We start from the raw sequence: 17,670 nt of genomic DNA, 5'->3' as shown, positions 1-17,670 counted from the left end.
GCTGCGCCTGCGATGAAGTAGGCGATTACAGCATTTAACCCAGTAAACGGCATCCAGTTGCTTATTATTGGGATTGCTCAAAATCTTCCAGCCCGATTGCCTAGAATCAGAATTATCTGTTTTAGAACCGAATTGGGGCCACATAATAATATGATCATCAAATTCTTTATAATGATTATCATCTACTATAAGTAGAGTAAGATCATGTACACGTCTGCCCGATGACAACAAAAGCAAAATAGCTGTATGTCTTGAGACTGCAAATAAATTATTTTCGTCAATAGTATAAGACTTCAAAAAGTTAGTAAGTAAATCTATATCCCAAATTTGTGACTTATGTTGTACAGGCTTTTTCAGTGCAATAGATTTTAAAACATGTTTTACCAAAACGTGAGAACTTAAAGTGCCAGAAATCTCGGTATCACACATGGTAGATACTACCGACTTATGTAATAAAATAGTATTATAAGAGAGCTTATCTATTAAAAATAGATCTGCTAAAAACTTTGCAAGGACTGCGCCCGTCGGTTTGTGAGCGTCGCAACTGTGTGACTTACACCAGGATAACCATCTATTCCAGGCAACCTTATAAGTTTTGCGAGTAGAAGGTCGCCATGATGATAGCAATAATTTTAAATGGTTATCATCCCATCCTACTAAATTTTGCGACCACCCCCACATTTCCATACTTCCAGGATCATCTCCTGAATTTTCGGAGGTGGGGCCCTCGTTGATATGTCGATTAGGCATTTCTCCAGATTGAGAATCGTATGCGGTGCTGCTATTGCCCTCGACTTGAGATCTGCCCGCCAAAATACTCGCTCCCAACGTGGAACCACAAGGAGATAAATTCCTTGTGCCCGATTTAGGTGAGCAAGGACTTTGGGTATTAAATAAGGTGGAGGAAAAACCCATGCTAGGGGGTAGTTCCAATCCCGAGAAAAGGCATCGTGATATACCGCTGCTTGATCGTTCAAGTCGAGAGTTACGTAATTCATCACCACATGAGCTTCGACGGAAGCAAATAAGTCTATCACGGGCACGCCGAACTTCCTGAAAATCTTCTCCGTGCAAGAAGTTAACAGATGCCACTCTGGAGGAGAGCGGTAGCGTGACAGATGATCGGCGTGCCCGTTGAATTTTCCTGGTATATGATGGGCCGTAATGTGAATTTGGAAATGATCCAACAACTGGAAAATCTGAGTGGTTATGTCCAACAGAACATCTGACCTGGTGCCACCCTCGTTCCGAACGTAGGCTATAGCTGTTCGATTGTCGCTTTGCCAGAGAACAGTCGAGTGAGCGAGAGTCTGGTGCTGGCCTTGGAGGACTTTGTATAGAGCTAGAAGCTCTTTTAGATTGCAATGCATGAGATTTTCTTGTGCTGACCATGTCCCGCTCAAGGAAAGGTGATCCAGTTGAGCACCCCAAGCTAGGTCCGACGCATCTGTTGCCAGGAAGTGCGACGGCGGGCTCCAATGAATGGGAGTTGAAAGATGATGATTTTGCAACCACCACCGAAGATCGTCTAACGCTTGTCTCGGCAGAGAGCAGCGATTCAGAATTGGAGTCTTTTCCATGTTTATGAGAAGAGATAGAAGAGCTCGGTAATGTAGTCTTCCCTTCGGAACTACGAAACTGGCGAAGTTCAGGAGACCGACAACGCTCTGTAAGGTCTTTAGATCTACAAGACCCTTTGTCAAAACCGGTAAAACCTTTTGATAAATTTTGGACTTTTTTTCGTCTGGAAGTAGCTTTTTGTTTTGAAGCGTTTTCCAACGAACACCCAGAAATACCATATCTTGTTGAGGAGTGAGTATAGACTTCTTTAGATTTATTTGCCAACCAAGATATTGAAGTCGTTGAAGCAAAATTTGAACATGCTCCTGTAGGATGGCTTTGTTCTGATGAGCGATTAGATAATCGTCCAAATAAACGATAATACGTAGACCTTGCTCTCTGAGGGTTTGTGCAACCCAGTTGGTCAGGGAAGCAAAAACTTTCGGTGCAGTGCTGAGGCCGAATGGTAAGCAGGTCATTTGCAGCAACTGTCCCTTGTATATTAAACGTAGAAACCGTCGGTGTGACGGAGCAACTGCCAGGTGAAAATAAGCTTGGGAAAGATCTATTTTGCAAAGCCAATCGTTGGGTTGTAGAAAATCTGGGATTCGTTGAACATTTATGAGCTTGAACGGTTGAGTCAAAACATAATTGTTTAGAGTGGAAAGATTGAAAATAGGACGGCAAGACCCGTCGCTCTTGGGAACCAGAAACATTGTCGAAATAAAACTTGGAGAGGGGCTGGCGATTTCCAATACCCCTTGGTGTATCATTTGCCGAATTTGGAGAGACATTTCTTCCGACACTGGGGTAGAAAATTGATTTTTGCTTGATCTTGGAATGATCAGAGGAGGCTTCTCCATGAAGGGTATGCGGTACCCTTTTAGAATCTTTAAGAGATAACCTGGAGCGTCTAGGCGCTGCCACCGTTGATAAAACTTCAAAAGTTGCCCCGCTCTGAATTGTTGATTGTCAATACTTACGTTTTTTGGTGTTCCCGAGGTCCGAGGGAGAAGCGGCACGTTTACGGGAACTTCTGTCGTGGAATTTCCCTCTATTGTCCGATCGACCTCCTCTCGAGCGAAAGGAACTACGAGAATTGCCAGGCATTGAAGACCGTGGTTCAAAATGAATTCTTTGTCCCTGCGGAGGACGATTATAAGAGCAGCCTTGCGCAGGCTGGTGAGCATGGGAAATGTGCGAGCTAGCACAACATCCATGAGGCGTACCCTGCGCGGGTATACAACTCTTAGCCTGCCCCTGCGCGGGGTGGCGAGTCGATCTATTATTGCTAGAACCCGCTTGCGCAGCGGTAGCAACATTATTCCGGCTATTCACAAAGGTTTTGCGAACTCCACCCGTCTTTTCGAGTAGCGACACCAGTGACTCGGAATTAAAAATATGGTTGCATGAGGGAGGTATCTTACGCAGCGCAGATTTATGAACTGGGTCGCGAACGAAATTGATAATAGCATCGCGTCTCATTTGAATTACCTCAGCTCTATGACCACAGATTAATTGAAGTAAATCTGACGTTACTTTGAACAAATCACCTTTAAGAAACAATTCGTTAACGGTTTCATTTAAACCTTCAGGGGTCAAACTTGAACTGTGCGACCATTGCAATAATTTCTTAAGAGCAGATTGCAAAGCTTCGCGCTGCTTCAGTACACAATATGATAATGCCGCGTATGCTTTGTCCACCTGAGATAAATTTTTTAGAAAATCGAAATCTTTAACCTCATCATTGACCTCTAAATCGATGAAACCTGGAGTGTGAATATAAGATTTTTGAACTTCGGAATAACGAACTTCCGACCATTCGTTAGTATTAAAATGTTGAATATCATTTAATATCGCTAAAAACTCTGGAGAAGTTTTAGGAACGGAAGGTTCTTTAAGCTTTGTTTCAATTTCGAACACAAAATTCGGTTGTAAAGAATTGTTAACGGTCGTTTCAGATTCGCATAAGGCGTTTTCATTTGATTCGCAATATAATTCTCGACTGACAATGTCATCGATACAACAATCGTCTGCATGACCTTGAAAAACAGGTCGGTTTTCGTCAAAAGAATTAACCCTTTTGTTAAGTTCCTTAACCTCTTGCGTTAATTTAGCCAAAAGGTCGTCACGGCGCTGTCTGTATTTGCCCCCCCTTTTTTTGTGGCGGCGGCGCCTCGATTTACGTTTGCTGTGTGAAGTAGAAGTCGATGACGAGCTTGAATCACTTGTGGAACTACTGCTACTAGATGACCTTGCACGAAAATAAGGCTTTTTAGTAACCCCGTTACCGGATGATTTCAAATCGTTAGCAGCTGGTGTCACTACCGAAACGTCATTATCGAATTCATTTCCTTTATCCATTTTAAATAGCTACCTTAACCTAGGAAAGAACAAAAGAAAATTACAAATATTCGAAATTGAAAAGTAAAATTCAAATGTAAATTCGTTACTGAAATAACGATACGAATTACGAACGATAAAATCGTTATTAAAACAAAATATTCACTTTTGTTTTAAGATTAAAGTATAACTTACGTGAAATATCACAACACTTTAAAAAAAAAGATTAAAATGTAACACTGAAATTATGCCACTTTTTAAATTTTAAGAAATATAAGGAGGTATAAAACGCAATGGCTTCTAAGCACATCTGTGCGGTGCGGAAAACAAGACGCCAATGATCATAGTTGAGCGGGAATTCTCCCACTACCTGCTCGATGATGGCGTCAAGGTTGACAGAGCTACCAACATTCAGGAAAGAAAAGGAGGTAAAATCTGCGGAAACGGAAGTGCCTATCTCAATTATTATGCTTCAAATAACGGTCAAGTGTTTAATTTGACATTAGAGCTGTCAAATCCAATACATTTTTTGTAAACGTATGAGGGATTTTCATTTATATTTTTTAATTTTATTTTTAACAATCTTAACTAGATGGCGTAAGGATAAACACTTCTAGATTTTCTATTGGTTCCTCACCGATCTGAAATTATCTGCAGGTTGGCATCACTGACTACATATGGTTCGTGTTTCCAAAAAATATCAGTGTACTGTCAAGTGTGACATAAATCAAAATATCTTAGGGGGATATTAGATTATCATAATATATATTGGATCCGAGATCATTGAGTCAATGATATTGGATAATGTAATATAGATATATGATTCATTTCTTCCTTGATCATAGATTTTTGACATTTGCTGAGAGATTGGATCCAATACGGTCATAAAAATAGGTGTTGCCAGTTATTTAATATAAAAAAGAGTTTTTAATTTCTTGTTCGTTAATATGTTTCAAATAATGTAATGTAATTATTTTTCTAATTATATACTTGGATAATTTTGCTGAAATAACAAAAAACAAGCCATATTAAAAATGACGATGTCTTTTGACAAATCGAATTCTCCGAGATCTAGTAACCCTGACGTCAATACCTGTCAGCGTTAGCGCTCTCCATTGGCTATTGAAACCACATATGACGTAAAATAGGATCAATGAAATATGATAATGTAATATGCAGATATGATCAAATAATCATATATATTGGATCCTATATATGATCATAGAATTGATCATATTATATAAATGATAATGTAATACCCCCCTTAAACCTAACCGTTCATTGACCTAAGCCATTAGGCCAGTATACTGGTAACAGTTTAGGAACACGCTAACATAATATAATACTTGTCAAACTGAAACAACTGAAAGAGTTTTGGCGGGCATGTCACTTTCAAACTTGTTCTACTTTTTATTGTTGGCGTGGTTTTTATTATTTTTTCCCAAATTGTATTATATGGGTTTTTGATGTTAAAATATTAGCCATTAAATATCCGTTATCTTGCACAAGTGCAGGTAAGATGTTGTCAAAACCAAAATGTATAATTCCTGTGACATTTGGTGTGAATATCGGTAAATAGGGCTATTTCTTCCGTGAGTTTTAGCTAAAACATCGTTATAATAACTTTATTATCCTATTCATTGGAATATTATTGCGTCTTTTTCAAATTGAAATGTATCAAATTTTACATTATTTTACCCAGTTTTGTAGCAATTATTGATGATATTCCCTGGTATTACCGAAAGTTGTCTACCCATACGCCATCTAGTTACTGAAATGGAAACTGTTTGACAATCAAATTAAAAATATAGGAAAATCCCACATTAAAAGGGCATTTTCCAAAAAAAAGTGAACCCCTGATTTTTAGGCTGTCGCACTGAACTTTAACTTTAATTACAACAATATGGATAAACTATATAGGTTAATTTTTTCAAAAGATTAATAAGATATAATAAACATTTACACAAATACGCGATATTAGTGCTAAGTTCTCTCAATAATTAATTATTAATATTTTAATTTCACGGAAGAGCTGTTTTTGGCCTGTCCCACAGCATGTTGCTACAATAAAAATGGAAATTACTAAAAATATTCTGTATAAAAGTTAAATTTAAATGTGCGTAAAAAATAGTTTATTTTCTTCGTAAATATAATATATTCTTAAAAATAACTTAATTTACACCCCAAAAACACTATCTTAAAATATATTCGAAATTCGAGACCCGCCTGACACGTTAGTTTGGTGACGGCTTTCTTCTATCTAAAATTATACCAAAATACTACGAATAATAAAAACTTAGGAAAAGTAACTCCGTCAAAAAACATGCACCACAATACTTGTCAAAAAATTGTACCTTAGGTACACATTTCAATATATTTGCAATATCTAGTTGGCCTTGAGCGGTATTAAGGCTGACGTTACGTCATGACAGTTCGAAAGGAACCAAATTTAAAACGGTAATGGTATGGGAGTTATGTTTCCTTAGTTTTTAATAATAAAAACTAAGGAACTACGAATAATCGTAGCCAAAATACTTAATAGTTTGCTTATTGGCAACGCATAAAACCGAAAAATACAAGCCGCATTTAAAATTTGCCAGTTGGCCTGAAACACTCTGAGGAGAAAGTGTTTTTGTGGTGACGAGGAACGATTCGTTTTTTTTTTGTCAGGTAAGAGATATAGATTTCAATAGTAGATCGATATCCCATCCCCTTCACATGCATACAATTTCATCTAAGTGTCGTAGCAGACAGACAGGTAGGAAAGCGTTACTTTGTAATTCGTTGTATTTTTATTTCTAATTTAAGTATCCACTACTATCACATTTATCGACAGCATCATCATAAGCACAACACTAGAGGAAAATTCTAGAAGGCGGCACTCGTTTATGATGTCAGAATCGGTCGTCTTTTTCCGACCGTGGCGCAGGGTGTGCTGACAACATTTGTTTCTAAACATGCAGGCTAGGGATGGGAATCGTCAATCGTCAATTCAATGACTGACATTTTTTATACTATATTTACATAGCTGGGCATTGACTCGTTAATCCGTTAATCGTTAATTAACGAAGTTAACATTTTGATTAACGGATTAATAACTTATGTTAACTTTTCAAAATATTAACGGACTCGTTAACTTCCGTTAATATGCAGAAGTCCGTTAATCGTTAATCCAATCAGCGCGAAAACAGGTTCAAACAGTCAGTATGAAACGACAAGTGCCGGGCGAGTGGGCAGCGCGGCGCCGCGGCAACAAAAACAATACTAGATGCATTTTCAGGCGCGTGCGAGTGAGAAGAGATTTGTTTCGTTTTATAATTTCATTACTCAGCGCCGGTGCTTATAGAGAGAGTGATTTGTTTATTGTTATTAAAAATCATTTGCATGTTGATAAAGAAGAGTGCAGTATAATTTAGTTAGGTAGAATACAATAATTATAGAATTTTGTTTTGTCCCTAACATTTTAACTTTCAATACATTAAAACAAAAGGTTTTGTATGTACACTAACGCAATGATATAAGTTACAACAAAGCCATAATTATACATATTAATGGATTAACGATTTAACGTTAACTTGCGTTAATACGACCGAAATGTAACGCTTTAACGTTTAACGAAGCTAACATTTTTTTTAACGGATTAACGATTAACGAAGTTAACTATTTGATTACCGGTGCCCAGCTATGTATATTATTATAAATTAAGTAAACAAACACGTTTATTTGTTCAGTAACAATTGCTTTATTTGTTTTATAATAAATTAGTTAGTATAAACATAGATGTTTTAATTTATGTGGTAATTTATTTAACTTTAGACATTATTTTTAGGTCATCTAATTAAGAAACTAAAGTGTAACCAAGTATACCCATTATTTTAATATACTTACACGGGGGACACGGGGGACATGATTACGCCAAGAAATGCATTTACGCATTCCGCGGGGGATGAGGGAGATCCTGACGCGGATATTTGGGACTCGCTCGAAAGCCCTACCCACTAAAACTTGGCGGTGCGCCCTCTCTTAGACGACGGAGCCACGCGTACGACACCGCGATCGCAACTCCACCAGCGGTCGTCCAACTGGTAGTCGGCGGACTCCTCTGATCCCGACCCGCCCTGGCACGCCTCGGCACGGGCCGTCAATGTGTGCACGAACCTTAAAAGGCCGTATACACGATCGGTTCCAACCACCAACAGAGGTCACCTTGGTAGGGTTGGAACAAAAATCAACCGTGTAGACGCTTTTTGGTTGACAAACCAAATAACCTTCAATTACCTTGGTAGTGAGCGCATCCCTCACGACCAATGTCAAATAGAGTATATTGAGTTGAAACGCAACCGTGAAAACGCTTATTGGCGCTCAGTCGCACATTGATCGTCGGATGCGTTGCATGTAGTGTGTAGGGCCAGTAGCCAAAAATCTTAACATTTCTATTAAACGTTCTTCCACAGACACAGCTTTTCGCATCAACAATCATTAATGAACTCTTAATTACAAAACAAGACACAGGTCTTGTTTTGTAATTAAGGGTCGCACCATCTATATCTATACATATTATAAAACAAAGTCGCTTTTATCCCTCATGTCCCTTTGTTCCCTTTAATCTTTGAAACTACGCAACGGATTTTGATAATTCTTTCAGTTTTATATAGCCCATTTATCGATGAAGGCTATAGGCTATATTTTATTACGCTAAAACTAATAGGAGCGAAGAAACAGAGGAAAACGTGGAAAAAACGGGGAAAGTTATTTGAAAGGGCTAACTTGATCGCGCTAATCTCAGGAACTACTGATCCGATTTAAAAAATTCTTTCAGTGTTAGATATTCCATTTATTGAGAAAGGCTATAGGCTATACTTTATCACGCTAAGACTAATAGGAGAATGTAGAAAAAAACGGGAGAATTATTTGAAAGGGCTTATCTTGCGAACTACTGGAGCAATTTTTATTTTATTTGGCACAGATAAGAAATATACCACGTAAAGGATCATAGGCTATCAATTTTAATCATTTTTTCAGTGGCTATATATTTTATACCCGTGCGACGCCGGGGCGGGTCGCTAGTTTCTAATAATTCGTTGAAAGTATTTTCGTCCATTCTAAAATAATTGAGAAAATCATCAGTCCAATATTTTTAAAATGTTTAAAAATGGCTCAACGTTTTCCTTTCTTTTAACCACCGTTTCATCTACAACCGTCTTTTTCTACGTTTTTTGTCATCACAATATATAGCTATACAAGCTATCGCGGTCTTTTGAGGTTTAGATAGTGGTCCCATTGTTCACTTTTCCACAGCCTAGCCAAGACAGACGAGTTGATTTACGTGTAGATAGAGATTCAACTTTGTTGACCCAACCAAGGTGACCTGTGTTGGTGGTTGGAACCGATCGTGTATACGGCCTTTAACTCGTACATTGCAGTTGTATGCAGTACATTGCAGTTATATGCAGTCTGTGTGACCATAGAGCACATAAATTGACATTAGTTCTGACTTGACTGCGGAGTGCCGACAGCCATCAAATTCAAATGTCGATTTTTGAAATTAAAAAAATGATGGAAACTTGAAAACCGTATATTCCTCGTCCCACTAATCTTAAATCTATTTTATCGTTAGTATATTCTCCATTTATAGACATCTTATGCTCGTTCATTGCTCATAATCACATTAGGCTCTAGTTGTAATATGAATTCTCTTCCTTTTATATTTAATATAAGTAGATTGTATTTATGTTTATGTACTCTGTGTATCTTTAAAGGCTAAGAAACAATATTTTGCTGTACTTATTTGCTTGTTCTGGTTTTTTCTGTTTCATTATTTTATCTTGTATTTGCATGGTCGCATGAAGTCATCACCCGTGCCCGCTGCATGGCAATCAGTTTACGTTATAAGTTATAACTGTTCACATTTTTCGCCTCAACTCTGACGCTGGCAACTCCTAAATGGGGAGGCTTACGCCAAAAGAAGAAGAAGAAGAACTTGAAAACAAACCGAAAATTTCAAATTATTTTCTGTTTTTATAAGTTTGTGTTAATAAAATGGAAGATTTTGATGTATTTACTGACGAAATAGAATTCAGTAGACCTGTTTATAAAAATCTATTGAACAAATATGTAACTGAAATACCTCGGACACCAAGTGGGCCAAATTATGAAAGTGCGTAATGTTTTCTTTTAGTTTTTATTTCTTAAATTATAATTAGCGACTATTTTTTAGCGTTCCGTACTCCAAAGGTAAAAACGGACCCTATTACTAAGATATCGATGTCTGTCCGTCTTTCCGTCTGTCTATCTTATTTTAACTATTTTATTTATTTATTTCTTTTCATCTTATAATATACATAACAGTTATACACTTCCTGCAAAACTGCTTACGCAGTTTGACTGCAAGTTACAGTCTCTATAATGTTTAAATATCTAAATACTTATTACTTATATTATACTTATATTACTTATAATGTATAATGTTAAATTATGTGTGTCTCCAGGATGTAACTCAAGAACCGCTATAGCTGGACTTCTGAAAATTTTACAGATTGTTTGGTGTATATCTGTTGCCGCTATAACAACAAAATATACTAAAACAAAATAAATAAAAACGTGATTTTTGTTTTTTTTTTTTGCTCGATATCAATAACGGCAGTATATAGCTGCACTTGAAATATTCACGAAATACGTACCCAGTTTTATTATATATTCTTCGTGCGCGAGTCCAACTCGCACTTGGCCAATTTTTATTTACCTGCGTTGTTTTCCAGGTAGCAGAAAATTAATAGCTGAAGAGTTTTTGAGTGAGGGCAATGAAAAGGCATGTGCTTTTTATCTGAGTGAAACTGCTTCATCATCAGTACGTACCTTAGCGGTCTACAGAGATGAACAAATGCAAAATGCTAGTATGTATATTGTATAACCCACCTATTTAGTAAAAGAATTAAAAGTAAAAACACAAGATTTCAAAAGTAAGTTAAAAAGTACAAATCTCAAGCATTCTCTGTACTCTATTTACCTACCTGTTTTATCTTTCAGAAAATAAAATGCAGAAAATTATAAGCTACATAAAGCCTATACAAGAGATAGTAAATTCTACTGTATCGTAAGTACACAATTTTTACATTCATTAGACCAAAAATATAATGAAATATTATTTCATTTAAGGTCAATGTGGCGAAGTCCGGCATACTTTTCTAAAAATAAAGTTTAACATAATTTATTGACTTGAGATTCGCTTTTTAAAGTAACTTGTGTCATCGGAAATTATAGGCTATATATTAATTAGACCTATAATGATCTAAAAATAATCTTAATTGCTGTATTTTTTTTAAAACTAATCTTAATTGCTGTATATAATAATCTTAATTGCTGTATGATTTTTAAAACTCGGCGTGTAGACGGACTTCCCTTACAGTTTGAGGTAAGTCCGTCTAGCAGCAGTATAGCCATAACTTGTGCAGTAAAATGCATGGCAACGGTTTCTATCAAAGCCGCAAAACGGTCATTCAAACTATAAGGGTTGTTGGTCCGGGAGGTAAGATTTTTTAAGAAAATTTCCTGCTCTTTAAGGATCTTTTTTCAAATTTTGATTATCTCAAATAATTTTTGGTTTTTGGAATATTAAAAAAACCAAACCCTTCTTTTTTTACTTAGTAGTTTATAACTTTTGCAATTTTTATCAGCCCCTCTTGTATGCTCTTTTCGTGCAGTAAAATTTGGGCAATGCTATGATTTAGTAGTCCATAGTTTAAATGCAAATTAACAATAAAGACATGTATATTTGAAAAGGTTGACAATATCTGATTCGAGGCAAGACGGCCTTTCCTTATGAAAACTAGACAGACTTCCCAATTATTGCAATTTTAGGTTAGACACATGTAGCAGGTGATAATAACGAAATTAAAGCGATATTAACGAATCGAACACCAGTAATAAGTAAAAGGATCACTAAATTACTTATGTAATCCAAGAAACTCCAAAAACTCCTTCGTATTTCCACTTTTTTTTTATTTTTTTGGCAGAGACTTACACTCCGATTGCGAGTACAAAACGGAAAAAATATTTGAGATCGTTTTTTTCGTAACAGGTAGTTAGTAGCGACATGTCTGTTTCTTAGATCAAATTAACTTTGCAATATTGTTTTACCCACTGAGCCATATGAAACTAGTCGTTCAAATATGGAAGTTATTGCCGCTAGACGGACTTACCTCCCAGACGGACTTCGACACATTGACACGACACCTTACTAAAACTATGGTAATAAATTGTAATTTTATATTCATGCAGTTCTAAACAAGATGAAGAGATATTGAAGTGTTTATCAGACACAGAGGATACAAAAAGAATATTAGATCAATATGAAGTTGAAGATGTGCCATTTTACAAGCAGTACATGAAATTTAGTACTCAGAACAATGTAGAAAACTTTGTAAAGATCATCAAAGAATTGCCTAAAGGTAAACTAAGTAAGATAAATAAACTTTTTACTTTACAATTAAAATTCTTTGCCTTCTCAAAAGGAAAACAGTTTTTAAATGTTAGGATACTAAAAGATTTTTGGGTTAAATATGTCTAACAATCTTTGATAGTGTATTATTGCAGTCAAACTATTGATAGAATAACAATAAGTCAGTAAATTTTTGTAAGCAAACAGACAGTAACAAATTATTATTGGTGATTACTGCATGCATGCTTAACGTGACCATACGTCCCGCTTTCAGGCAGTCTGTCCCACTGTCCCCCGCGAGGCCGAAATTGTCCCGCTTTTGCAAACAGACCAAACAACAATTTAAAAGTATCTTTATGTTTGAAATGCCTTTGTAATGCCCGGAAGTAACGAACTCTCATTCAACAAATATTATTATTAAGGGGGGGGGGGGGGGGGGGGGAGGGGGGAATACGTTGATGTCCCGCTCTGACATTATGCATGCTATAAGTTTTACCAAATCAAAGTTGTGCAGGGCCTATATTAATGGTATTAAAAATGTTATACTTTCAGAATGGACAGTTGTTCAATTGACAACCAGATTCAATCCTAATGAAAACTTAAAGCCACAGACTGAGTACAGAACAGAGATTGACGCAATCTACATTACGTTGCTGACCAATGACTATAGTACTCAATATGGTCCCCTTACAGTGTGTGCTCCGGCTAATATAACTAAAGGTGTTGTTTAATTAGTTATAAAATCTGTTTTCTGTGGTTTCACCCACGTCATATAGTATTTCTGGCATGCAAAATTTATTCCTTGTTCAAAGTTTTATCCCCTTTTCTTTAAGACTGTCTCCCTAAGAGGAACATGTGTGCATGTACTGCTCTATCAGTTTGGCTTTTACAGAAAACTTGCTTCTTGAGTATAAAATTACGTTAAAAAAAATATACTTAATATATAATTTCCAGATGGTGAGATGCCATTGTTTGCTGAACTGTATTCTATCTTACATGAAAATTTCAAAACTATAGAAGATGCACATTTTTCCAACAAAAAACTAGTGAAGAAATACTGGGAGAGGAGAGAAGATATTGATCTCAGGATGAAGGTAAAGCTACGACTTGTACTATCAGAGAAGTTGATTCATAGGCAGATGGCAGACCTACGTAATCTGGTTAGATTGTGTTAACCCATCAACAGCTCCTATGCGGCATCCGGGTGCCGCATAACAATCACAACAACACACAAAAACAATTGTGTCTACGATTCCCACGATCGAGGTATTAATCTCAGACGACAGTTCACAAATTATATTGATTTTACATGATAGCCAGATTTTGGTCGTTTTCTGGGATTTTATTGTACAGGCATATACACTGGCCTTTAAAAAAAATTGCCGACTTTGCTAAGTCTGATCACTGGTATTTCTAATTTGTTCTTATTCCTAGTGTTAAAACAATGATCGTCGCTTTTTTTTAATTATTTAAGTACTTACATACAGTACCTACATTATCCAAGACGTATTGAGATGCAACGGTCAGAATATTTATTTCCTTAAACTTTTCTCTTAAGGATTCACATGATGACATCTTATAAATAATGTAATACACATTACAGTATCTAGTACACAATTATTATTCTAACAATTCCCACTTTAAAATTACAGAGTGTGCTGAATGTAATGTCAAGAGATTGGCTCGGGGGATGGTGCAGTCTTCTCACAGGGAAACTTGTAGATGAAGCACTAAGGAACAAGCTGGTCAAACTTGTTGATTGCACTATTGATGATTGGGGGTGAGTTTAAAAAAAATTGTTAATGTAATTGTTCATGCACTTATTATGTTGTAATTCAGTTAATGATTTATAGTGTATGATTTAACTAAAGTGTTCAAATAGGCCGGCAACGCACCTGCAGCTTTTCTGATGTTGCGAGTGTCCATGGGCGACGGTAGTTGCTTTGCATCAGGTGACCCGTTTGCTCGTTTGCCCCCATATTTCATAAAAAAAAATATTCTGTGTAATCTCAATTGTTTGTTATTGTTTCCAGATTTATAAAACTTACAGCAAAACAAAAAATATTGCTATACAATTTAATAGAAAGCTGTATAGAAATTGATATTATACAAATAAAGTCATGTATAAGGACTATTTTAACAGAACATGGAAATATTGATGAAGTAAGAACTGTTTTAAAAGGTTTTGAGTGTGAGGCATGCGCTGAAGACTTTCAATTTTTAAATGATCTATGTTTAAATTGTCTAACAAAATCATTTCAACTTATTCATCACTTTTCGTTGGCTGATGGCATTAAAGCCTTCTCTGAACTGGCAACACAAGTGAAAGACGATTGGAGTGACTTAAAAAATGCAGAGAGATATCCAGTTATTCTGATTGTTGATGAGGTAAAGTATTTTCTTTATGATATAACTAGTTAATTACAGTAACTTTATTACGCCAAAATTCGTTGGTAAACGATACATAGCGATATCGCATGAATTTAAATTTCGCAAAACTATCTCTGTACCTACTTAATTATAAGTATCTCCACACCAAATTTTATAAAAATAGCTTGGCAGGATCACGCAATCTTCAGGGTTCAGTGATTAATCTTTGGGAGAAGAGGGTTTTATTTAAGACATGCAGTCAACATAATATGTATTTTTATTATAAAATCTTCCATGAATGTGGTTATTATTATTGAAAAAAATATATATTATTTCAGATTATTGATCCTTTTCCCTGGGAAACATTATCTGTGCTATACAATCAGCCTGTGTCTCGAATAGAAAACATACACTTTTTATATTTTCTGTTCAAAAAACATGAGAAACAAATAGTCAATGGATACTTCTGTGCTCAAAGTGATATTGGAAGATATGTTATTAATCCAGGTACAAAACTACAATAAAAATGAAATTAAAAATGAGTTCTCAATTTAACCATCTTACATTGAAGTATAAAGGATACTGTTGGGTACCGTTTTAAATATTTATTATCTATCAAATATGTATTTGTTTATACCGTGTGTAACAAACTTTTACCCTCTTACTAATAAATATATTCAGGGTTTGTTGTTTTTTGTTAATACTTTTATTAGTAAGGGGGCCAATGTTATGAATTTTGAATATTACATACGACAGGTACGATAACTAATTAATACATTTTATTTTCAGAAAAAAATCTTGAGTACATGGAGAATCGCATGAAATCGTTCCTGAAATATTGGTGTCAGTCGTGGACGGGGCATATCGGAGAGGCGCCAACTCCCGAGGATTTCTTCAACTATATCACCAAATCAGATATATTTTTGTAAGATTTTTCAACTATTGTCGCTTAACCCCTAGAATGTAACGTGTACTATTCATACTCACTTTCGGGCCAGAAATATCAAGTGTCCTTGTGTGTACAGAAGCAAATAGCTTAAGAGCTTGGAGGTCTATTTTACTGTGTCTGGCCATCTAAGTTTACTTTATGGTTTTTGTTTTTACCCATCTTGGCGTATTAATATTTAGATTCTAAATGTATGTTACCTCAAAACAAATTAAATTTCGACCTTATGTCTATAAAATAAATGCGGGTTACGAGTAAGAAGTAGAGATTGGCTCATAATTTATTTTTTAAATTTATCTTAAAACCAGCTCTGTGAAGGTCGACTTATGTATCTCCAGGTATCTCATAATAATAATTGTTGTCTCCAGGTACTGCGGTCACGGCGACGGCTGGCAGATGGCGAACGGCAACACGAGCACCAACATCGCGGACGGCCGCTGCAGCGCGTTGCTGTCGGGCTGCGGCTCCGTGCGACTAGCGCGCGCGCCCGGCCGCGCCCCGCCCGCCGCCGCGCACCACCATCTACACGTGGCCGCCTGGTAAGACCAGCAGCAGCTCCAGTCGCAGCATAACATCGCGGACGGCCGCTGCAGCGCGCAATAGTGTCGCATTGAAGTCTGAGTATGAGCAGCAAACAAAGGCAATTTATCCAAAATACCTTACGTCAAATAAAGTAAAACTCTTAGCCCCCCTTAAATATTTAATTTATTTTGTTTTTAGTATTTGTTGTTATAGCGGCAACAGATACACACAATCTGAAAATTTCAGAAGTCTAGCTACAGCAGTTCTTGAGATACAGCCTGGAGACAGACAGACAGATATCGAAGTCTTAGTAATAGGGTCCAATTTTTACCCTTTGGGTACGGAACCCTAAAAACTAAAGGTTTTTCTATATTATATGACCCGTATATAGGTAAAAACGACCAGCGTCCATGTAGTCTGGGTCTAGCTGCCCCTGGCTCTATCATGTTATACATTCAGTATTGATATTTTCAATGTGACATAATCTTACTTCCAGTCCCGTGGTGGTGGGTATGCTGTGGGAGGTCACTGACCTGGAGGTGGACAAGGTGATCAGCCGGCTGCTCTCCCTGTATGTGCCCACTGACGCGCCGGTAGACTGGACCAGTGTTGGAAAAGAGAAATGGAGTATGGGACAGATCGGTAAGTGGCTATAGGGTAATAAATTGGAGTTGGGTCCAAATCCATAGTTGCAATGAAACCCATCCAGTTCTGTACTGATATAACGACTGAGTAATATTACAATCTCTGACACATCATAATTTGCAATCCCTTACCGTTTTTAACGCGTTTGTAAGTACTTGTGTAACGACAAGTCAGTATATAAATAGTGGCCCTTTTATTAATAAGATATTATCAGTACAGCTTGTCTAACTTGAAATGACGCGCCTCGCCACTTTACTAGTTGATACAAACAAAAAATTTTGTAATGTAAATACGAGGTAGGGGCGCGTCATTTAAGGTTAGACAGTCCTTACTTTGTATTAGTAAGCCTATTTACAAACATTTTAACTTTCAGATCTGAGCAAAAGTCAGAAGTGTCCGCCGGCCCCAGAATGCGACTTACTGAAGGCGATTTGTCGCGCGCGATCCGCGACTAACTTCACTATGATCGCAAGCAGTCTGGTTGCCAGGGGCTTGCCCGTTAGAGTCGCACAAGACTGAGTAAATATACGATTTCTATTACAATACTTTTATTATTTCGTAGCATTAGATAGGCCTGGAGATACTGACACAAAATTCTTGGTCATTTGTACCAGTATGGCGGTTTTACAGGGGTATAATTACGTAAAGGCAAAAAGGAAAATGATGGTCATAGCGCTCGCACTGGCAGCCCAAACGCGTAGGCGTTAATCGAACGTGTTGGATAAAAAACGAATGTCGAACGATTTGTTCCACAAAAATGCTTGTATTTTCAGATAGTCGAAAAAAAAATAAGTAGGCGAAAGCGTAATACCATAACTTGTCGGGTGCGCCTTACAGCCCGCCATAC

General features: G+C 36.8%; 1 protein-coding gene across 1 annotated transcript; it reads left to right on the top strand.

The window, feature by feature from the left end:
* Nucleotides 1-9,886: 9,886 nt before the first annotated feature.
* On the top strand, nt 9,887-17,363 carry LOC121728027 (separin). The gene is made up of 13 exons (XM_042116121.1): nt 9,887-10,060; nt 10,662-10,796; nt 10,930-10,996; nt 12,181-12,350; nt 12,893-13,060; nt 13,295-13,434; nt 13,993-14,120; nt 14,374-14,728; nt 15,049-15,217; nt 15,500-15,635; nt 16,025-16,195; nt 16,675-16,820; nt 17,197-17,363. Exons 1-13 carry the CDS (start codon nt 9,943-9,945, stop codon nt 17,340-17,342), a joined length of 2,049 nt encoding a protein of 682 aa, XP_041972055.1. The 5' UTR covers nt 9,887-9,942; the 3' UTR covers nt 17,343-17,363.
* The last annotated feature ends 307 nt before the right edge of the window (nt 17,364-17,670 follow it).

This window comes from Aricia agestis, chromosome 6, assembly GCF_905147365.1.
Source record: "Aricia agestis chromosome 6, ilAriAges1.1, whole genome shotgun sequence".
Taxonomy (NCBI): Eukaryota; Metazoa; Arthropoda; class Insecta; order Lepidoptera; family Lycaenidae; genus Aricia; species Aricia agestis.
This window is presented reverse-complemented; position numbering and strand designations above follow the sequence as displayed.